This window comes from Garra rufa, chromosome 18 (assembly GCF_049309525.1).
Source record: "Garra rufa chromosome 18, GarRuf1.0, whole genome shotgun sequence".
Taxonomy (NCBI): Eukaryota; Metazoa; Chordata; class Actinopteri; order Cypriniformes; family Cyprinidae; genus Garra; species Garra rufa.
Genome location: NC_133378.1, coordinates 40,670,902 through 40,696,253, shown reverse-complemented (window position 1 = coordinate 40,696,253; position 25,352 = coordinate 40,670,902). Strand labels below are relative to the sequence as shown.

The following is a 25,352-nucleotide window of genomic DNA, read 5'->3' as shown; positions in this document are numbered from 1 at the left end:
TGTCACCCAGAGTTTAATGCTGTTCTCGTCCATTCATCCCAGCAAGTGTGTCTGCCGTCAACCCACAAAACAACTCTGACTGCTGTTCTCACATCAGATTTACTACTGCAGCTTAATACACAACTGAGAAATTGTCTGATTCTAGATCAGCTGAGAGAGACTTTCAGCCTCTTCGGTGTAAATAGTTGGTAGATCCTTTGGAAATGTTCTGCTAGGGTCATGAGGGTGTTTTTCTCAATCTGTCTGTCTGGCCATTTTTACCTCAGCTGACCCCTTTATTGAGTGCTAAATCTACAGCTAAAGCCCATATATCTGATGCTTATATCCGCATATCAAATGTAGCATGGTTTTACTTATTCTTGTTCTATTCTCAAGTTGCACGTCTGTGCACTTATCACTTTTTTGAAATGATACAACCTAGCAAGGTCATGTGACAACAGTGTAACATACTAAAAATTTTAAGGCAGTATGCTCATCCGAAGCGCGCAAACCCGTGCCTCAGAACGCGCGCAAATACTAAGCTCTTTTATTGTATTTGAATGGACAAATTCACACAAAAATTTGTCAAAATTTCCATCTTGGCAAGTATCCTAGCAGACATAGCCGGCTAAACGTTAAGTATCAGTGCATTCTTTTAAATTGACAGCAATTTCTTAATAATACCAAACAGCAACAACAAGGAAATCACTCACTCTTGATTGAATAGCTTTTGTAACTTTAATAAAGATTAAGCTTCAATTTATAATGTAAAATATGCAATGCTTTTTTACATTTGATCATTTTATTAAGTTTCTGTACCTAAAAACTAATGTTAGACCTACCTATAAAAACGAAAAATTGCTGTTTATTTTATTTGTATCTTTACTCTATTGTATTTATTTGTGCTGTTGCTTGTAGTTAGATTATTCTTATTTCTTCACTTTTTATTTTTTTCCCCAAACATAGCACATATGGAACCGTACCGAAACTGACTCTAAAACCGTGATACAAACCGAACCGTGAGCAAGTTGAAACGTTGCACCCCTAGTATGCAGTGTGCATTAAATACTGTACAGTTTTAAGGGTTGTTAACCTCGGAACAAACAGCTGTATTGACAACAAAGCAAGATGGTTTAAGGATTCATGCAATATAGTGAGGTCATGTGACAAGTGCAGCATACTGGTTATTGCATACTCCATACTATTTTTAAGCTTTTTTTCACGTTTCTATTTTATTTATGCATGCATTAGTTTTTTATGCATACTTGCAATTATATAGGTATGCATTTATACATTTATTTATGCATATGCATATTTTTATGCATTTGTGTATTTTTACATTTATTTATGCATAAAGTTTAGCATTAAAAAAATATAATTTAATATAGTTTTTTCTTCTTCTTTTTTTTTATAAGTATACACTACATATTCCTGGTATCAGAGATACACAAATGTGCAAATATTGCATTTATTTCTGAGATGATAATTTGATGCTTATAGCCAATATAAATATTCTTGGTCATGACTCTAATATGAGTTTAACATACTAAAAACGCACACTGTATAGTGTTTCACATACTATTTTAAGGCAGTATGCAGTGTGCATTAAATACTGTACAGTTTTAAGAGAACAATCAACTATATTGACAACCAAAAAAGATGGTTTAAGGGTTCATGCAATGTAGTGTGGTCATCATACTCATTATTGCATACTACATACTATTTACATACTAAGTTTTGGTCTTGTTTCAGTTTTATTTATGCATGCATTTGTTTTAATGCATCATGCAATTATGTATGCATTTTAATACATTTGTTAATGCGTTTTTATGCATAACTAGTGACAAATTCAGCATACTAGTTTAAAACGTTGGTTATTGCATACTTCATACTATCGAATACTTTTAAAAAAGCAAAAATTTAGCTTCGTTTTTTAAATTGTACACTTCATACAGTGCAGTATGTAAGTCCTGTTGGTCTCCAAACAAACTACCCTGAACTACTAAAACTGACGTTTTTCAGCAGCTTTAGTCTGTGGTATTCCTGGTACCAGAGATGCACAAATGTGCAATTATTGCATTTATTTCTGAGATGATAATTGAATGCTTCTAGCCATTGTAAATATTCTTGGTCATGTGACAGCAACATGACACACTGCTGTTTAAGACGGTAATTATGTACTGTATACTGCAGTATTTACTGTGGAATTTGCAGTAGCCTAGTTTAGTGGTTGTTTTATGTTGTTCTGTATTCAGTTCGCTGAATTAGTTTCTCTAGTGTACTTGAAATAAGTGAACTTGGTTTAAGGTCAGAGCTTAGCTGCTCACTGTGTGGAGTTTTTTTTTTACTAAAACCTGAACTCAGTATAGTTTGTCTTAAGAAAGCATGGCATGTGCAGCTGATGTATGCTAAAGGAATGTTTCTTGTGAACTATGGCCGCGGGAAAACCACCATCCTGTGTGGGTAAATGATTAGCCGTGTGCCGTGAGGGTTTTTCCACACCCCTTCTTGCCTGTTTAAAGGAATAGCTAACCAAAAAATTTACATTTAGTCTCTTTTGCTTACTTAATTTTAATTGTTAAATAAAGTTGCAGTTCAGTCTTTTCAGTTCATTTTTGGGTGACCTTTTCATTTGAATTCATAACTTAATAATACTGTCTGTGCCGCAGAGTTTTAAATTATGAGGCTCTTTTTGAACTATGTTATTTTTACAAATTAGCCTGTGACCTCTAAAGTTTGACCTACTAGAGAGCAGCTCCGGAAACCAAGCGTTTGAGTCTTTGTGGAGACCTTTGGCTTGTGTCCAAATGAAAAATTCCTCTTTGGGTTTAATGCATATCACGTTAGTGGTAGCATGGAATCTGTGGTCACATGCACAGTTACAGGCGAAGCTAAAAATGGCCAACCCAGAATCAGGATGTGTCCTTTAGTTGGGGAAGAAAAGAGGAAGGTTTTAGTGGATTCAGGAAACTCTTCAGCTGTTTTCAACAAGACTGCGGTCAAGCTATTATTTCCTCTGGGTGACATTTTTAGAGTTAAACACACACAGACACACATCACTGGTCTGAATTGAGCTGCTGTTTCACACTGTAGGGAATTTCTTCTGTTTATTGGAGTCTGTGCTGCTAATAAATCTGCTGGGCTGTGTTTGAAATAAAATACTAGCTTACTGCTTACTGAATTCTGTGCCGCTTATACTGTTTGTTTATGCATTCATTTATGCATTTGTTTATTTTGCATTTATTTATGCATTTGTTTATTTATGGATTTATGCATTTGTTTATGTACTGATTTATGCATTAATTTATGCAGTTGTTTTTGCATTTATTCAAGCATGGATTTATGCATTTGTTTTTTATATGTACTAATTCATGCATTCATTTATGCATTTGTTTTTGCATTTATTTGTGCATGGCTTTATGCATTTGTTTATGTACTAATTTATGCATTCATTTATGCAGTTGTTTTTGCATTTATTTGTGCATGGCTTTATGCATTTGTTTATGTACTAATTTATGCATTCATTTATGCAGTTGTTTTTGCATTTATTTGTGCATGGCTTTATGCATTTGTTTATGTACTAATTTATGCATTCATTTATGCATGTGTTTTGCATTTATTGAGGCATGATTTATGCATTTGTTTTTTTATATGTACTATTTTATAAATTAATTTATGCATTTGTTTTTTTCATTTATTTGTGCATGGCTTTATGCATTTGTTTATGTACTGATTTATGCATTCATTTATGCTGTTGTTTTTGCATTTATTCAAGCATGGATTTATGCATTTGTTTTTTATATGTACTATTTTATGCATTAATTTATGCATTTGTTTTTGCATTTATTTCTGCCTTTATTTACGCATCTATGCACTTATGCATGCATTTATTTATGCATTTTAATGCACTGATGAATAGTAGGTCAAGATCTATGCATATAAAAAAATAGTGTACTGTCCACAGCATTCATGCAAAAGAATACTTGTCAAAATAAACCTTTCATTCAATTAAAAATAAACCATGAACAGTGATGTGTTAACTAATTAAAAATGCTGAATAGTCAAATTTATTGAAGAGATGATGGCTGAATGTCATTCAACAGGATGCTGTCATGCGAAAATTAAAAATTAAAAAATAGTATGTAGTAAATACAGTCAAACCAACATTTATTCAGACACATTTAACATTTTATTTGGTTTATGAAAAAATGAAAAATGGTAATAGAAAATGGTAATAAAATATGACAAGAACTAATGAGTTAAACTGTGTCAGAACAAATTCATTGTCAGATAACTTTGATAGAAAGTTATGTAACAAAACATGGTCAGGTCAAAGTGTCTTCAAAATTTTGTATGAAGAATATTTGGTTATAATATGTAATTTTTGGTTTGACTGTATAGTATGCATTTGGCAGTTGCAGTGAGTGCTGAATCTGATTGGCTCTCTCTGTTCTTAACTCCACCCACAACAGCCCATAGGAGTAATTTCTGAATGGATGTGTCGTGCACAGTATGTGCAAGTTTGCAGTTGTTTTGTAGTATTTTAAGCAGGATTGCAGGTGTGAGCTGGTCCGTATCCAAACCGGTAAAGACTCCGGATCTTTCCTTACCTGCAGTCTTTCCGACAGCCAACAGGAAATGTTTTTTTAAGAACTAGATAATAGGGAGATGTGCTTCTGCGTGCAAGCTGTCATATTTTTACAACTTGTGCAACAAAGAAAAGGCTTAAGTTAAAGACCTTTGCTAACCCATCTTGTATTGGTACTGTTCCAAAATTGATATGTAGATGGAGGTAGAAAAAATGTGTGTGTGTGCATTTCCTAACTTGCCATATAGAATGAAAGTAGAGGTATTTCTTCTTAATTACTACAATTGTGATTTTGATATCACATTGCATGATGGTCATAGGTGTTAATGATTAGTGCTGATGTTGTGTGGTTCTCTAAAGGTTGTGTGTTTGATTGACAGGTGGTGGGTCTGTATCGTCTGTGCGGTTCGGCTGCGGTTAAGAAGGAGCTGCGGGAAGCTTTTGAAAGGGACAGTTATGCCGTCGAGCTCTCGGAAAACAACTACCCAGATATTAACGTCATTACAGGTACTGCATATCGACTCTTGCACAGGGCAGGCGCAAGCTCAACTGCCAATCTAGGCAAAACACATTACATTACATTACATGTTACAATTAAAAATTTTCTTTAAGATGCATGTGAAAGACTGGAGATTTTGTTAACTGTTAACTCCAAACAATTGCTTATAAATCTCTCATTATGCTATATTATCACGAAATGTTAGATTCAATATTTTTCACTTAGGATTGGTTTTTTGTTTCTATTTGCATCTGATTAATCGTAAGCCTCATTTATCCGAAAGTAGGCACCTCGTTTTTGAGTGAAAAAGCATTTTTTATGAATAACTTTCACAATATGAGATAAAACATTAAAATTTGCACTGTTTCTCACATAGTGTGCTTTAATGTTTAATCTGGCAGTTTGCTTTTAAATGCTTTTATTTTGTACAAAATTGCAAAAAGTCTCACTTGTGGTGTTCCTGGTCAAAAATGACCGGACTCCAAACAATTGCTTATAAATTTGTGATTATGCTATATTATCACCAAATATTAGATTCTATCTTTTTGTCAACTTGTTTTCTTTCACTTAGGATTGGTTTTGTGTTTCTATTTGCATCTGATTAATCGTAAGCCTCATTTATCTGAGAGTAGGCACATCGTTTTTGAGTGAAAAAGCATTTTTTATGAATAACTTTCACAATATGAGATAAAACATTAAAATTTGCACTGTTTCTCACACTAGTGTGCTTTAATGTTTAATCAGGAAGTTTGCTTTTAAATGCTTTTATTTTGTAAAAAATTACAAAAAGTCACACTTGTGGTGTTCCTGGTCAAAAATGACCGGACTCCAAACAATTGCTTATAAATTTGTGATTATGCTATATTATCACCAAATATTAGATTCTATCTTTTTGTCAACTTGTTTTCTTTCAGATAGGATTGGTTTTGTGTTTCTATTAGCATCCGATCAATCGTAAGCCTCATTTATCCAAAAGTAGGCACCTCGTTTTTGAGTGAAAAACATTTCTTATGAATAATTTTCACAATATGAGATAAAACGTTATTAAAATTTGCACTGTTTCTCACACTAATGTGCTTTAATGTTTAATCAGGAAGTTTGCTTTTAAATGCTTTTATTTTGTAAAAAATTGCAAAAAGTCACACTTTTGGTGTTCCCGGTCAAAAATGACCGGACTCCAAACAATTGCTTATAAATTTGTGATTATGCTATTTTATCACCAAATATTAGATTCTATCTTTTTGTCAACTTGTTTTCTTTCAGATAGGATTGGTTTTGTGTTTCTATTAGCATCCGATCAATCGTAAGCCTCATTTATCCAAAAGTAGGCACCTCGTTTTTGAGTGAAAAAGCATTTTTTATGAATAAATTTCACAATATGAGATAAAACATTAAAATTTGCACTGTTTCTCACTCTAGTGTGCTTTAATGTTTAATCAGGCAGTTTGCTTTTAAATGCTTTAATTTTGTACAAAACTGCACAAAATCACAAAACTGCACAAATGACCAATGAATCCAATATTTGGTGATTAATATAACATCATATACAAAGGATACAACATTTCTTACATTTAAACTCATTTAACAATCATTTTAGAAGTAAAAATGAAACATTTAATCATCGTGAAAAGACCGATGCAGCTTGTATAGGTGACTTGGTTTGCTTTGCATGAAAAAAAAAAGCAAAGTTAATTTAGATTTAGAATAACTAATGGGGTGATAACTTGTTGATATGAGTGCAATAATTCTGAATGAATGCCCAAAAGATAAAACAAAATCTAGTCCTAGTTCCTATCCTAGTTTGCCTATATGCATGTACCGGCCCTGCGCTCACACATACACACATGCCACATTCATTTACACTTAACTAAAACCATCGTTTTGGAGCATTAAGATTAAATGTGAATGAACCTGTGTGTGTTGACTGTGTCATAATCTTTGTGAATGAGATTAAGCAGAGGTCAGAGTTAATTTCGTTGACCAATAATTTTCATCATCATTTTCATTAACAACATTTTTTAAGCTGTCATACATTTGCAGCACATCTCATAAAATGTAAAAATTTTTGTCACATGAATGGAGAAATACACACGTAAACGCAACGTGAACACAGTCAGTTACGTCTTAAGTGAATGTAAACAATTGGGAGAATATTGGACATGTTCAGTACATTTCATCGGTGCATTCGGTTTTAAAGGGACAGCAGCCCAATTTAGTTGCTTGTGGCATTGATGTTAATCAAGCAAAAAAAGAAGGACAGAAACTCACTTGCTTCTCTTGACCGAATCACTTTAGTAGACCTAATAAAGATTAACCTACATTTATTTCTATAAATATGTCTGCTTAAAAAAAGAATGAAAAATGTGGTGAACAAGTTGTTATAAAGAATGCATAATTTGCCTATATAACCTTCATTGAAAGGAAGACCATGTTCTTGTTTCTTTATGAGAAGTGGTTTCATTTCATTTTAAAATGAAGCCATGTCTGTCGTAATAAAACCTTCATATCAAACCTATACAATGAGTTTGGTAATTTTAGAGAAATGCTTTATAAATGTGACCCTGGACCACAAAACCAGTCATAAGGTAAAATTTTACAAAACTGAGATATATACATCATATGAAAGCTCAATAAATAAGCTTTCTATTGATGTATGGTTTGTTAGGATAGGACAATATTTGTCTGAGATACATCTATTGGAAAATCTGGAATCTAAGGGTGCAAAAAAATCAAAATACTGAGAAAATCACCTTTAAAGTTGTCCAAATTAAGTTCTTAACAATGCATATTACTAATCAAAAATTACATTTTGATATATTTACAGTAGGAATTTTACAAAAAATCTTCATGGAACATGATCTTTACTTAATACCCTAATGATTTTTGACATAAAAGAAAAATCAATAATTTTGACCCATGCAATGTATTTTTGGCTATTGCTACAAATATACCCCAGCGACTTAAGACTGGTTTTGTGGTCCAGGGTCACAAATGCATTACACTGTAACTAAACCCATTCGATTTTAGCTGACTAAATCTATTCAAATAACTAAAATACGACTAAAACTAAATGCCATTTTAGTCAAAAAAGTAACTAAGACTAAATCAAATTTTGATGTCAAACTTAACACTGGTAATGAGGACTAAAGCAGGTAATTTTTTAAAAGAAATAATACTGTTATTTATCAAGGATGCATTAAATCAATCAAACGTGACAGTGAAGACATTTATGATGTTACAAAAGATTTCTGTTTTAAATAAATGCTGTTCTTTTGAACTTACTACTCATCTGTGAATCCTGAAAAATAAAATGCATCACAGTTTCCACAAAAATATTGGGCAGCACGAATGTTTTTAACATTGGTAATATTCAGAAATGTTTCTTTGAGCAGCAGAATGATTTCTAAAGGATCATGGAACACAATGATCTCGATCACAGAAATAAATTCAGTTTTTACACAGAGTCACATAGAAAGCAGTCATATTAAATTCTAATAATAGTTCACATTTTCTCAGATTTTCCTGCATTTTGAATCAAATAAATGCAGTCTCTGTGAACACAGGTTTTGCCGCTGGTATAAAACAGTGTGCAGCTGAGTTTGATCAAGAGCAGCTGTATGTATTTAATCTCAGTTGCGTGTTAAACACACTGAAGCTTCTGTGTCGTATTTCACAGCATTCAGCGTGTGTGTTTGTGTGTGTGAGGTTGATGCCCGCTGTGTAATATTGTATGAGCAGGTGGTGTTTATTTGCCTTTTAAACCAACATGTGGCTCAAAGTCCCATCATGCAGCTGGCCACCAGCCAACCAATTATCATCTGTCTTTGCTGCTATATCTTTAAGACTATATGTACATGACTCGTGTTATAATTAGCTAATCTTCATCTCTCCCTATATGTGACCTGGACCACAAAACCAGTCATAAGGGTAAATTTTTTAATTATTTGAAAGATGAATAACTATGTTTTCTATTGATGTATGGTTTGTTAGGATAGGACAGTGTTTGTAAATCTAAAATCTGAGAGTGGAAAAAAATCTAAATATTGAGAAAATCGCCTTTAAAGTTTTCCAAATGAAGTTCTTAGCAATGCATATTACGAATCAAAAATTACGTTTTGATATATTTACGGTAGGAAATTTACAAAATATCAATGGAACATAATCTTTACTTGATAACTTGAAGATTTTTTTGGCATAAAAGTAAAATCGATAATTTTGATCAACACAATGCATTTTTGACCAAAACAACTCCACAAATGCAGCTATGCCCTAAAATTCGCCAAAAATGTCTCATATTTATAAATATCACGTATCACACTGGCAGCAAGAGCAATATGACACAAGTGCTGATTTTGCCAAGATCTATCACTAGTTTAAATGTGATATTACAAAACAGTTCAGTAAAATAAGAAGTTGATATTATGTTACACTCTTAAAAATAAAGGTGCTTCAAAAGGTTCTTCACAGCGATGCCATAGAGAACCATTTTTGGTTCCACAAAGAACCATTCAGTCAAAGGTTCATTAAAGAACCATCTCTTTCTTACCGTTTTATAATCTGAAGAACTTGCCACAACAAACCTTTTGTGAAACAGAAAGGTTCTTCAGATGTTAAACGTTCTTTATGGAACCATTTAGACAAAAAGGTTTTTTTATGGCATCCTGAAGCATCTTTATTTTTTAAAGTGTATATTTTAAACAAAAAAGTATGTGTTTTCGCTCAATTTTGTAGAGAACATATGTGACCCTGGACCACAAAACCAGTCTTAAGTCGCTGGGGTATATTTGTAGCAATAGCCAAAAACACATTGCATGGGTCAAAATTATTGATTTTTCTTTTATGCCAAAAATCATTAGGAAATTAAGTAAAGATCATGTTCCATGAAGACTTTTTGTAAAATTCCTACTATAAATACATCAAAATGTAATTTTTGATTAGTAATATGCATTGTTAAGAACTTAATTTGGACAACTTTAAAGGTGATTTTCTCAGTATTTTGATTTTTTTGCACCCTCAGATTCCAGATTTTCAAATAGATGTATCTCAGACAAATATTATCCTATCTTAACAAATCATACATCAATAGAAAGCTTATTTGTTGAGCTTTCATATGATGCATACATCTCAGTTTTGTCAAATTTAACCTTATGACTGGTTTTGTGGTCCAGGGTCACATATTACCTTTGAAGCCATATCAGAACTGTTGCGCAGTGTTTAGTTTCTGAATGATTCCGCCTTTTAAACAAATCGCGTGAACCAATTTGATTCAATATCCATTCATATAAAGAGAATGAATCTTGTGTTTTAACGAATCGAGTGAATGACTCATAAACACATTTAATGCCATCTGCTGGCAGATTCAGTTTCTTATTTAGAGTATAATTTAATTAAAATAATAATAATAAAACTTAAAGAGATAGTTCACCCCCAAAAAAAATTAATTCTGACATTGTTTACTCACCCTCTTGTCGTTTCAAATCTTTCTTTTGTGGAACATAAAAGAAGGTATTTTGAAGACTGTTGGTAACAAAGCTGTTTTGTTACCAATGACTTTCATGAACAAAAAATACTGAGATGTTTCTCAAATGTGACCCTGGAGCACAAAACCAGTCTTAAGTCGCTGGGGTTTGTTTGTAGCAATAGCCAAAAATACATTGCATGGGTCAAAATTTTTGTTTTTTCTTTTATGCCAAAAATCATTGAGAAATTAAGTAAAGATCATGTTCCATGAAGATTTTTTGTAAAATTCCTACTGTAAACATATCAAAATGTAATTTTTGATTTGTAATATGCATTGTTAAGAACCTAATTTGGACAACTTTAAAGGTGATTTTCTCAGTCTTTTTGATTTTTTTGCACCCTCAGATTCCAGATTTTCAAATAGATGTATCTCAGACAAATATTGTCCGAACCTAACAAACCATACATCAATAGAAAGCTTATTTATTGAGCTTTAATATGATGTATAAATCTCAGTTTTGTCAAATTTAACCTTATGACTGGTTTTGTGGTCCAGGGTCACAAATTATCTTCTTTTATCTTCCGTAGTTTACGTTAGGCCATTGCAGCCTAAGTGTTTGTGTAATGCATTTTATCCTGAACCAAACAAAATATTTCTTTCTAAAGCTGCTATTCGCAATGTCTACTTGCTACTTTATCATTTAACACAATAACAATCTGACACTTTAAATAATCTTTTCTGGGTATTTTCACAGCCAAATTTAGTTTGCAATTAATTAATCGAAACATCATGTAATTAAATAGATTAAAAATGTTAATTTTTAACTGGCTGACAGCCCTAATTTTTTTGCTATTGCTATTTCTGGAGCTGGAGGACTAAAGTCAGTCCATCAGTCATGTTTTTCACATGCTCTTCCCTTCCCCCATTTACTTTGTGTGTGTGTCTCACTTTGAAAAGAAAAGACATGCAAAGTCATTAACAAGTGTGTGTCTTTGTGTGTGAACTCACACAGATGGTGTTTGACCCACAGCTGTGAGATTAACTGAACCCACAACACACCGAGGCTGATACACCATTCCTCCTGCATTCTAGTGTTGTGAAAATGTGCAAAAGTGTTTTGAAACGGCACCAGGTCACAACCTGGTTGTACAAACAGTGCAGAAAGACGCTGATTCAGAACAACATAATCACACACACGCTTGACCGTACAGCATAAATAGACAAGCTGTGTGTGTGTGAGAGAGAAAGAAAGAATATTCTTGTCTGTTTTCTTTAGTTGCCCATGACATACCGCTGTCACATACACTTCCTAGGTCAAAGGTCACGTCTGACTGAATTAGCGCTTCTATTTACAGTCTGCTAATTGGCCTGTGAAAAACTCTCCGTCAGTAGCTTAGAGAAAATGCTGCAGCATCAGCACTGGCTTTTCGACCGTTTGAATTTGTTAATGTTTATGAAAGAGTTTCTTCTGCTCACCAAGACTGCATTTATTTAATCACAAATACATGAAAAATTTGAAATATTATTACTAATTAAAACAGCTGTTTTCTATGTGAATATCTGTTAAAATACAATTTATAAATGTGATGAAAAGCTGAATTTTCAGCATTATTACAGTCTTCAGAAATCATTCTAGTATGTGACCCTGCACCACAAAAACAGTCATACGGGTCAATTTTTTGAAATTGAGATTTATATGTCATCTGAATGAATAAGCTGAACAAAAGTTGAATAAATAAGCTTTCCGCTGATGTAGGGTTTGTTAGGATAGGACAATATTTGGCCGAAATACAACTATTTGAAATCTGGAATCTGAAGGTGCAGAAAATCTAGATATTAAGAAAATCGCCTTTAAAGTTGTTCAAATGAAGCTCTTAGCAATGCATATTACTAATCAAAAATTAAGTTTTGATATATTTACGGTAGGAAATGTACAAAATATCTTCATGGAACATGATCTTTACTTAATATCCTAATGATTTTTTGGTATAAATGAAAAATCGATCATTTTGACAAACACAATGTATTTTTAGTAGGGCTGTCAGTCTCTTTTGCTCACCAAGACTTCATATTTTGATCACAAATACATAAAAAATTGTGAAATATTATTACCAATTAAAATAGCTGTTTTCTCTGTGAATATCTGTTAAAATGTAATTTATAAATGTGATGAAAAGCTGAGTTTTCAGCATCATTACAGTCTTCAGCGTCACATGATCTTCAGAAATCATTCTAGTATGTGACCCTGCACCACAAAAACAGTCATAAGGGTCAATTTTTTTTAAATTGAGATTTATTTGTCATCTGAAAAAATAAATTGAACAAAAGTTCAATAAATAAGCTTTCTGCTGATGTACGGTTTGTTGGGAAAGGACAATATTTGTCACAATGTATTTTTAGTAGGGCTGTCAGTCTCTTCTGCTTACCAAGACTTCATATATTTGATCACAAATACATAAATTTTTTTGAAATATTATTACTAATTATGTGAAATATTATTACTAATATTACTATTATGTAATTAATTTAATGTGAATATCTGTAAAAATGTCATTTATATACATTGTGATGCTGAAGATCCTTCAGAAATCATTCTAATATGCTGATTTGCTGCTCAAGAAGCATTTCTGATTTTTAGTGATGTTGAAAACAGTTGTGCTGCCCAGTATTTTTGTGAAAACTGTGATGCATTTAAATTTTTCAGGGTTCACAGATGAATAAAAAATTGAAAAGAATAGCATTTATCTGAAATAGAAATCTTATATAACATTATAAATGTCTTTACTGTCACTGTTGATCAGTTTAATGCATCCTTGATGAATAAAGTAGTAGTTTGTTTTGCTTAGTCTTTAGTTGCTCAGGTGTGAATTGTGCGTCTGGATTCGTTTGCGCTCTCATTGTTCTCAACCTCAACATTCCAGGCCAAATTCCAACACCTCCACAAAAAAAAAAAAAAACCCACAACAATAGCACTTCCTCTGGCTCTGGCACACTGATCCCAGGCCTGTACAGCCTGAATGAATCCAGCCTGTCAAAGACCTGGAGAAACCAACTCCAGATGATATTTCCTTTCATTTGTCAGTTTGTTTAATTTCACTGAATCAGCAGATCTTAGAGAGTACTTTCATATCTACACAATAGTTGTCAGATTTAAAGTGACTAATTAGATTTCTTTTAAAGCATAAGTAAGTTAAATTGACTTCCTGAAGAATAACACAATCTGAAATTCTTTCAAAACATTGATCTGTTTTATTGAGCGGCCTGATTTGTCCAATTCTGTCTCAACCAATGGTGAGAGTTTGGGGGTGGGACTATATGTGACCCTGGACCACAAAACCAGTCATAAGGTTAAATTTTACAAAACTGAGATGTATACATCATATGAAAGCTCAATAAATAAGCTTTCTATTGATGCATAGTTTGTTAGGATAGGACAGGAAAGGAAAGGAAAATCTGGAATCTAAGGGTGCAAAAAAATCAAAATACTGAGAAAATCACCTTTAAAGTTGTCCAAATTAAGTTCTTAATGCATATTACTAATCAAAAATTACATTTTGATAGGTTTACAGTAGGAATTTTACAAAAAATCTTAATGTAACATGATCTTTACTTAATTTCCTAATGATTTTTGACATAAAAGAAAAATCAATAATTTTGACCCATACAATGTATTTTTGGCTATTGCTACAAATATACCCCAGCGACTTAAGACTGGTTTTGTGCTCCAGGGTCACATATAACAACAGCTTTTAATCTTTTCAATGATAAATGTAGACACCCAAATGTGATCCCCATGCAAGGAAAGAGTGTAAAGTGTGTACTGTGAAAAAATTATATTATAAATGTGTTAAAATATTATTTAAAAAAAAAAAGAAAGTACTTTCTATTAAGTTACATTTATTAAGTCGTTTTATACACATTATAGTACGTTGTTGTTGGATGTCTTATTCTTTTATTTTAATGTTTTATTATTTACTATTTAATTTTTTATTATAATATTATTTTTACATTCACAATACAATTTTTTAATTTTTACTTTATTTTCTTTTATCCTTTTATAAATATTTTATTTCTTTAAAACTATTATTTATTTATTCATGATTATTTAATTTTACATTTATTTATTAATTTGTTTATTAATTTTAATCTAATTGTTTTTTCTTATTCTTAATCTTAATATATAATCTATATCTTTTAAATTAATACATTTTATTAAATATAATCTTACTTCATTTTTTATTTTACTAATTTATTTATTTTAATATATTTTTATATTTTAAAATCTTATTTTTATTATTTATTTGTATTTTTATTTATTTTATATATTTATTTATTTATTTTAATCTTTTTTTATCAACATTAATCCAGTTTACTTATTTATTTATTTTTCTTATGTATTTATTTTTGTTCTCATTTATTTTACTTTCATCCTATTTCTACTTATTTTATGTATTTTCTTATTCTTAATCCTAATTTCTAAACTATATCCTATTGAAATATTTGTAATTATTATAATCTTATTTTACTTTATTTATTTTATTTTTGTAATATGTTTAAATCTTATTTTTAATTATTATAATCTTCCTTTACTTTAATTTATGTATTTTACACATATTTTATTTTTATATTTATATTATTTTTATATTTATTTTTATATTTATTTTTATATACTTTTAATTTTTTTATTGACAATAATCATTTATTTATTTATTTTTGTTCTCATTTACTTCGATTTACTTTTATCCAATTTTACTTATTATATGTATTTTCTTATTCTTAATTTCTATTCTATTCTATATCTTATTTATATTTTTATTTATTATAATTTTATTTTACTAATTTTTATTTTACTAATTTATTTAATTTAATATATTTTTGTCCTATTTTAAAATCTTATTTTTATTACATACTTATACTTAATGTACTATTTTACGTCTTTTTAAGTCTTTTTATATTTATTTACTTATTTTAATGTTTTTTTACTGATATTAATCTATTTTATTCATTTATTTACTTATTAATGTTTGTTCTCATTTATTTATTTATTTTTTATATTTATTACACTATTTTCTTTCGCAGATCCGTAAGATCACAGTGACAGTGTGTTTTTCTCTTTGCAGGCGTGTTGAAGGACTACCTCCGTGAACTTCCTCATCCGCTCATCACCAAGCACCTGTATGAGTCTGTTCTGGACTCGATGGCCAAGAGGCCACTGCAGATGGGAAGTGGCGGCTGCGAAAATGACCTGTCCGACACGGATCACGCCGTCAGCTTGCTGGAGATCCTGCCAGAGGTTGAGAAGGTACCAGAATGTTCTTGAGAGAAACCATCTCATAGGATGCATCTGTTGTCCATTTCTAATAGCTAATGTGTGTGTTTCTGTGTCAGGTGACCCTGCGGAAGCTTCTGGACCACCTGAAGCGTGTGGCGTCCCATCACGAGGTGAATAAAATGACCTGTCAGAACCTAGCGGTGTGTTTCGGGCCAGTCCTGCTCAGCCAGAGACAGGAGGCGTCCTGCCATGGGAACCGTGTCTTTATCGATTCCGAGGAGCTGGCCAGCGCTCTGCACTTCAAGAAACACATAGAGGTCCTTCATTACCTGCTCCAGCTCTGGCCAGGTGAGACTCGCACCACACCATTACACTACAGTTCATCACACTCACTAATAAATTATTAGAGGCTAAGCACCGAAGGTGCGTAGGCGCCTATTGTATCCGTTGGCGCTCATATTGTTCTGCATTCGTTTCTTCCGCTCTTGAGTCTATAGCAGCCCATAGAACCGTTTGTGGGAATGTTGTGAAATTTGGCACACTGATAGAGGACAGGCTCAACATTAACCATAGCCCATTTGGAGTCTCTAACTCAAACTCTCTAGCGTCACCACTTGTCCAAAATTTCACTCATGTTTATGATAACTTTTGAACTGTAAGGCACAGAATCAAAATTAAATTTTTTTTTCTCTGAATCCTTGGCTCATGCTGAGTCGAACGTAGTCGAACACCAAAATTTAAAAATTGTAAGGTTTTGTTTTTTGGGGGCCAAGCACAGAAGGTGCGATGGCACCTATTTTATCCGTTGGCGTTCCTCTTCTTCCGTTTCTTCCATTCTTGAGTCTATGGCAGCCCATAGAACCGCTTGCAGGAAAGTTGTGTAATTTGGCACACTGATAAAGGACAGTCTCAACATTAACGATAGCAAAACTCTCTAGCGCCATCACCTGTCCAAAGTTTCACTCAGCCGAAAGAACATTTCAAAAATCGTAAGGTTTAGTTTTTTTTTTTCTATTTTTGATAGTTCTTAAAACTTACTTTTTCGTACCTGTCCTAGACCGTTTGTCTGATTTTCACCAAAATTGGCTCAGATCATCTTCAGACCATGCTGGCAAAAAGTTAGGAAATTCAAGTTGATTCGTCAAACTGTTCTCGAATAACGCGCAAACGAATTTTACGAAAAGCACGTCAAAATAGATGTGGGACTATATCTCCGCAACAGTGTGACGAATTGGGACCAAACTTGGTGTGTGTTATAACAAGCACGACCTGAGGCTAGCTGCAGTGTTTCGGCGCAGTGCCACCTAGTGGTCAGGAGATAGGAAAAATAGCTATTTTTGCTTATAAATTTTTTATAGTTTGGCTAAAAATCACAAAACTGGTCTTTTTAGATTCGGTGCGTCATGCCAAGTCGAACCATACACAATTTTGCAGTGTAAAATCAAATATTTACATGCTTATAACTTCGGTTGTGGTTGACTAATTTTCACGGGAGTCACCTTTTTTGACTCCTGAATCCTTGCCGAGTCCAGCGATACCAAACATGAAAGGTTTTACCTTATGGTTTGTGCAACTTTGCATTATAGTGCTTAAAAAAAATTGCCAATATCTCAGAAACCATAACTCCGATCGACACGAAACCACTGTAGGAAATTTGGAAACATAGCGTGCCGGTTACATGTCAATGCCCAATTGCCAAAATTTTGATAGTAAGTGATGCAAACAAAAAGAAATGCAAATAAAGTCAGCCATCTGTCATTTTTTCTCTTAACAGTGTTAATACCGCTCTTATCAAAATGCATTCTTAAAGTACCGGTACTTGTAAAATGCAAAATCGTACCGTTTTTTTAAGGCAGGGTATCGTAATAGCTTTTTAGTAGCGGTATATTGTGCAACACTAATCCTAAACTTCCTGCCACAGGCCGTGATTCTGCCTCGCTGTGTGCGTGACTTCCTCCAGCAGGCGGGAACGGTACTGTAAACCTCAGTCTATAATTACGCGCATTCCTGTCTTAACCTTCAACTCCGACCGACCCGCCCGCCTCACCCTCAGAACAATCGGCCCGTTTAGAGGGGCCTCTTGCTGCAAAAGAGCCTCCGTCAGGCGTGGAGAAACTCCCATGAGGCCAGCTGCACTCGTCCTGTGCTGTCTTTTTGTCTGCTTGTGTGTCAAACTGTGTGTGTCTCCACATGGACGCATGATATATTGATGCATATTCTTGTTTCTTGCATTATGTGCATTAAGTTTTCTGCAGAATATTTGTTACACTACCATTGAGTTTTTACTAACATAAAAGGTGCCCAAAAGTAGCCTACCATGTTTTTTAGATTCATAAAAAATAAAAATAAAATTTTTTAAAATTTTTTCATAAGTTTGTTTTTCAGTAAAATAACTCTAGATGAAGTCTAAACTGTAAGTTTAAATGATTATATAATATATAGACTATATAAGTTTTACTTATTTTAGTCTTTTTTCATTAATTTATTTAAATTAAATGTTCATGTATTTTATTTAAATTGATTTTTATTTTTCATTTAAAAAAAATTTCAGTAAAAATATCTGAACATCAAGTCTGAGCTTTAAGATAATGTAGCTTAGATTTATCTTAAATTTACAGATATACTTTCTAAATATATTTGTATTCATTTATTTAACATTTTCTTTTATTTATTTACATTTAAATGTATTAATTTTATTTTATATATCAAAACCCTGTTTCTAAAACGGGCCTTTCTATTTTAAACAGACCTTAGCATTGATTAACTACAGCAAATGATGTCAGGTGATTAACTTAGTCAAGTTAAATAAGTTAAAACCAGCTTAACAGGTTGTGCGCATTTAGAAATTCTAGCCTAAAGCCGGCTTTAAGGTTCTTAGAGTATTTTTATTGTAAAAGCTATGTAATTTGTTATGGTTAAGAGCTGCTAATTGTGTCGATCATGTTTGTATTTTGTATATTTATTTGTGCTTGTTTGTTTGTTTATATTACTTGTCCCATTACATGTAGGCCGCAGATAAAATCCCGAGAGGGTTTAAAGGGCAAATCGGGACAGGTAAAAAGGATTAAAAGGGTGTGCTTTGTGTGTCCTCCGCTAGCCCTTCATGACACAATCTCAATATCTTGCAAGCAAGCAGATTTGTTCAAATAGGAGTTAAAAATAGTTATAGCTTGCCACCGTTCTGCTGCTTTCCTGTCCTTCACCAGATCTACCAGGATTATGACTTCTGTGGCAAGTTTAGTAGAAGGTTTTATAGAGTTTGGCTGAGTTCAACAAATAGTATTTGAGGTTTGGAGGTTTGAGGTTTGTTTTGGAGCATGATCTGCATGCGTTGAGTCTTTCATAATAAACTGCATATGTCATTGCCAGTTTTGGGGAGTAACTAAATTGTAGAATAATTCATATAATCTTATATGTGTAAAAAGATATTACCTCTTGTACTACCTTCAAATTTCAAAAACCTTTAGCTTTGCAAGAACAGTTTGAAAGTACCTTCCCCAACACTGGTTATTGCGTCTTCTCCTAATCATTATTTGTTGTTAATTTATACTCAAGTGATTAAACCCATTGTTTGTTGTCTTTATCTTGCAGTTGTGGACGCTCACGGAAAATCTTCATCTCCAGTTCCTCCCCCAGTGGTGTTGGTCCCAGCTGTAACGGCAGCAGTGAGGAGGAGGAAAGAGCGTCCACAGGTGCTGAATCTAACCGAGGCAGACATGGCAGGTGTTTTGCGGCCCAGAGCTGGCCGTCTGGACAGTCCCAGCAACCGGTACGCCGGGGACTGGAGCAGATGCCGGGAAACGTACCTCCAACCGAGTTGCCCAGAGGAGGCTGACTATGATGATGTTCCCAGCGAAGAACCTCTGAATACAGGACAGGGGGACTTACCGATAGGTACTGGAGACGTAGTCACTGAACAAGACTTGCCCGAGGTGGACGAAGCAGTGGAGAGGGTTGAGGAAATGCAGATAGAGGAGGAAGAGGAAGAGAGTGAGGACGAGAATACAGTAGTTTTGGAAAAGCTACATGTAGAGGAACCTGTTCTCATCAGCTCCTGCAATCAGATCCTTCCAAATCCCGAGGAGCACCGACCCAAAGAGCACACCTACCAGGCCTACATGAAGATCCAGGAGATCAGCCCAGTCCTAAGCAACAGGGTCAACCTGCGGGACCTGCAGGAGAGCATTGACACTCTAATCGGCAACCTGGAGAGGGAGCTTAACAAGAACAAGCTCAACATAGGGTACTGACTCTTTACCAGAACAGTGGAAACATGGTGGTTATTCCCTAGAGACATCAGCGCTACGGAACGTTCTTGCTCCCATGCGCACTTGGGATGCATGTACAAGAAGACATTCCTCACTTCTGATTTGTGTTTTTTGTTTGTCTCCTGGTATCCATGTTGTTGATCTTGTCATTGATTTTCTTCTTATGAGAAGAACTCATTGAACCCTGAGGGGTGCACCAGGTGCCTTTATTGTGTTAAGGTGGTGCTTAAGACAGCGAGAGCTTTTTACTTTCTACGGAGGTACAAAACATTACGATGAAAACCAATGCACTTATGGGGCCTGCTGTTAGAGGCACGGCCAGTTCAGGTACAGGTGTGAAGCCTTATGGTGGGAGAACTAGGTACTACAGATACATCCCAAAACCACGGGTACTCAGTCCTGCTCATGGAGATCCAGCTTCCACTTGGGTTCACTTTAAGAAGTAGATTACAGGATCAAGATTGAGTACCCTACCCTAATCCTATGACCCTGAACCTCACATCAGGGATATTAGACGCAAATTACTCATTTAGGAGGCAGTGTTACACGATTGTTTGGGATCCCGGTACCCTACTCCCTAAGCTATATCCTAACCCTATCCTGACCCTTACACCCTAAATAAGGGTTGTCCAGTCCTGCTCTTGGAAAGCCATTCTCATCTCCAGCTCTAATTTAAACACACTTAATTCAATTAATCGAGGTATTTGGGTTCACTTAGAGAAGGTAAGAAGAGGTAGATCACAAAGAGTGGAATTGAGCATCCGACTCTGAACCCTACTTCAGGGGTCTTTACCTAGTGAGGTGGTGTAATTTGGCAATTTAAAATCTCTGCACTCTACTCCCCTATCCTAAACCTTACACCTATAACCAAGGTGTTTGGTCTTGCTCCTGGAGATCTGGCTTCCTGTAGTCTTCGGGTTCCAACCCTCCAAACACACTTGAACCTGGTAAACAAGGCTTTGGGATTCATTTAAAGAGGAGGGTGGGTCAGCAGGAATTTGATTGAGCACCCAAACCAAACGACCCTGAACCCTACATCTCAACTCTGGCCATCGAGATCCACTTTCCTGCAGAGTTTAGCTCCAACCCTATTCAAACACACCTGAACAGGCTGACTCAACACCTGAATCAATGTCCTCAGGATTACTAAGGCTAGAGGCAGGTGAGTTTTTTAAATGTTTGGGTTAAACTCTGCAGGATAGTGGCACTCCAGGAATGAAATTGCTTATTCCTGCCTCATTCCCTTACCAGGGGGTTTGTTCCTGTTCCTAGGGATCTGGATTCCTGTAGCCTTTTGAACCACCCTTGAACCAGCTAATCAAAGTCCTGGGGTTCACTTGAAGAGAAGGGTTGATCATTAGGAGCGGGACTAAGCACCCCAACCCTACGATTTGGAACTTTAAATCAGGGGTCTTGAATGCAGATTACCTAGTAAGGTGGTGTTAGGCATTAATTTGAGATCCCTGCACCCTACTCCCTAAACTCTGAATGTTAGCCTAACCCTATCCTAAACCCTACACCCTTACCAGGGGGGTTCATTCCTGTTCTTGCAGATCCAGCATCCTGTAACCTCCAAACACACTTGAACACTTAAAGAGGAGGGTAGATCCCCAGAAGTGTAATTGGGCACCTGACCCTGAACCTACCTACATCAGGGGTCTTGAATGCAAATGACTTAGTAAAGTGTTGTTAGCTGGTGGTTTAAGATCCCTGCACTCTACTGCCCTATCCTAAATCTTACATTCTTAAGCAGGGTGTTCGGTCCAGCACCTGGAGACCTGGCTTCCTCTAGTCTTTCAATTCCAATCCTCCAAAAACACTTTGCAAATCCAGGTCTTGGGATTCACTTAAAGAGGAATCGACTCTGAACCCTACATCAGGAGTTTTGAATGCAAATTACCTTCTGGAGATCCAGTGTCCTGTCACCTCCAAACACCGTTTAACTGGCCAATCAAGGTCTTAGGGTTTACTTAAAGAGGAGAGTGGACCACCGGGAGCTAGATTGGATACTCAACCCCAAACCTGCAACTCTAAACCCTACATCAGGGGTCTCAAGTGCAAATTACCTTAGTGAGGTGTTGTCATCTGGTAGTTTAAGATCCCTGCACTCTACTCCCCTATGCTAAACCTTGCACCCTTAATCGGGTGTTCGGCCCTGGCTTTCTTTAGTCTTCAGTTCCAACCCTCCAAACGCACTTTGCAAGTCAAGGTCTTGGGGTTCACTTAGAGGAGGATTGCTCACTAGGTGCGGGACTGAGCACCCCAACCCTACGACTCTGAACACTACATCACGGGTTTCGAATGCGAATTACTAAATGAGGTGGTGTTAGCAAGTAGTTTGAGATCCCTGCACCCTACTCCCTAAAGTTTGAATGTTATAGCCTAACCGTGTCCTAAACCTTACACAGTGGGGTTTATTCCTGCTCCTGGTGATCCAGCATCATGTGTACTTAAAACACACATTAAGTAGCTAATCAAGGTCTTGGGGTTCACGTAAAGAGGATGGTGTATCACCAGGAGCGAATTGAACACTCCAACCCAGCGATACAACCCTGAACCCTACATCAGGGGTCTCAAACGCAAATTACCTAGTGAGGTGGTGTTATCTGGTAGTTTGAGATCCCTGTACCCTACTTCCTGAACTCTGGAATGTTATAGCCTAAATTTAAACCTTTCATCCTAAACAAGGGATGTCCAGTCCTGTTCATGGAAGGCCACTTTCAACTTTCAGGCAGGTACGTTGAAGATGGTTTTTGCATGAAGGTGGCTCTTCAAGAGCAGTATCAGACATCCAATACCCTTTCCATTCAGGGAGCGACTAATGCTGCTGGTCTAGTTGAGGTTGTGGACGTATGAGATTAAAACAGTGACTGTTTGAGTTTTTTCCTTTAAAATTACTTCAAACGTCTTTCTAAACAAGCTATGGACAGCTAAACATGAATATGCTTGTAGTAAGTAGTAAAATTAATATTTAATAATAGTTAGACTGAACTTTCATGTTTTTTAAGATGGAATTTAAAAAAATAATAACTTAACATTGCCCCTAAACACATACTGAATGAGTACAGTTTCACTTAAAACTAAATCTAAGTGACCTCCGTGGTAACATTGATCATTTTATTTGTAAATGCATCACTCAGCAGTCCAGGGATACAAACTCATCAGTATTTGACAGACACATGTATGTATGAATATAGTCAGAATATGTATTTTCGATGACGTACACTTCAGTTTGTGCATATTTAAATGTTCGTCAGCTACCTTGTAGTATTTGGCCTGTAGATCAGCCTTAAATAAATATAAATATATATATTTTGTCGAATCTATGTAATGATATAACCCACAGACACAGAACGGGGAGGGATTCTGGGTATTTTATGGTCACGAAAGTGCAGGAAATTTGAGCATTGCATGGTCAAAAGCTTTACGGTCAAAAATAAAGTGTTTCTCAGTGTCTCCTACAGCGGGATGTATTTATGCGTGTAGATAGAGATTATTTTAATTACAGTGAAATTCAGTTTTTTCTCCATTTGGCAGCTGCTCACGTTTATGGCTCGCTTGTAAATTTGCAGGTCTTGTGAATGTAAGACTGAAACTTTACAAGAGCTGTTCGTTTTCTGATTGTGCTTCTCGCCTGACAATGCTACAGTCTGGTTGAAAATCTCATTTTAAGCTCTAAATAAAGCATTTGTTACACAGCAAATTGAAAATAGAAACCAATTAAATAATTTAGGTTAAAAAATAGTCGACTGAAGGTTCGACTGGTTGCCTTAGCCTTTGCTTTCTCTCAGTAGGGATGGTCACACTAGATTTTAAGTATGCAAGAGTATGAGCTTTTTTTGCATATATGCATTATGAATAATAATAATACATTCTGAATATTACGTGTAGATTTCAGTATGCATGCTTTTAAATGTGTATTGATGCGAATCTAGTGTGACTGCACCTTTGGAGTGTTTGATCTGGTTTCCTGAAGCCTGATTTGGGTTTAGGAAACTTGTAAGCTGCTTTGATAAACATTCCCCTGTTTTTCTTCTCTGTCTCTGCTGCAGTTTTTTTGTTGTAAAAGTTTGGTTGTGCTAAGATGAACGTACGACTAAAGCAGATATTGTTTGTACTGATATTGAGAAGTATATGATCACATTAAAGTTTATGTTTCATGCAGCCCTGACGACTCGACTGTTCTTCGTCAAATGTCTGGATATATTTAGCCGCGTATCTTTGCAGATGGCCGTGTGAATCGAAGGTCAGCGCAGGCTACAATGAGTCACGCCTGTCCTCCATGGATTCACGTTTCGGTTCCAAACGTTCCTGTAATTTGTCACTGGAACATGAGCTGCTGATCTTTCATGTCATGTGAAGACTGGTGAATCAACATCAGTCTGATATATTAGGTTAGCCCATGTCCATAAAAGACCAAAAGTTTGAGAACACTTGCATAAATGTTCTGCAAATTCTCTTGTAGTTCTTACTTTTTTTCCTGCCACTGAATTAAAAACAGGTAATTGCAACTTTTTATCTCACAATTCTGACTTTTTCTCGCACTTCTGAAAAAAAAATAGTCAGAATTGCTAGATTAAAAACTAAAAATTCTGAGGAAAAAATGTTAAAACCTTTTTTCTCGCAATTCTAACTTTGTGTTTCCGCCAAAAAAAAAAACAGAACAAAAACACAAACAAACAGGTAATTGCAGCTTCTTATTCTTTTTTCTCACAATTCTTTTTTTTTTTTCACATTTCTGAAAAAAAAGTCAGAATTGCTAGATTAAAACGTGCTATTCTAAGAAAAACGCCAGAAATGTGAGTTATGTGTACAGTAGAATTCTGTTTTTTCTCACAATTTTGACTTTTTTGTTTCCACCACCATCACAAAAAAAAAAAAAGAAAAACAGGTAATTGCAGCTTTTTATCTCACAATTCATCCTTTTTTATATCTCACAATTTGGCCTTGTTTCTTTCTTTTTTTTTTTGGCGTTTTATTTTTATTTTCTGCTCTGAAATCTGTTAATCATGACTTTTTAATCTCAGCATTCTTACTTTTTTCCCTCAGAATTGAGTTCATATGTCACAATTTTGGCTTTTTCTCATTTCTGAGAAAAAAAGTAAATTTCCAGACAAAAGCTCATAAAAACAGAAATGTGAGTTATATGTAGAATTTCCTTTTTTCCTTGCAATTTTGACTCTGTTTCCACCACCACCAAAAAATAAAATAAAATAATTGCAGCTTTTTATCTCTTTATCAATTGTTTTTCAGAATTCTGTTGTCTCACAATTATTTTTTTCTCC

General features: G+C 34.7%; 1 protein-coding gene across 1 annotated transcript in view; it reads left to right on the top strand.

The window, feature by feature from the left end:
* The window catches only part of syde2 (synapse defective 1, Rho GTPase, homolog 2 (C. elegans)), a 40,375-nt gene extending 16,144 nt beyond the window's left edge, over positions 1-24,231 (top strand). Inside the window, exons 5-8 of the mRNA XM_073822780.1 lie at positions 4,948-5,074; positions 15,648-15,829; positions 15,916-16,147; positions 19,391-24,231. Coding sequence (XP_073678881.1) covers positions 4,948-5,074; positions 15,648-15,829; positions 15,916-16,147; positions 19,391-20,049 — 1,200 coding nt within the window. The 3' untranslated portion in view covers positions 20,050-24,231. The remainder of the gene's footprint in view (positions 1-4,947; positions 5,075-15,647; positions 15,830-15,915; positions 16,148-19,390) is intronic.
* Positions 24,232-25,352: the final 1,121 nt, after the last annotated feature.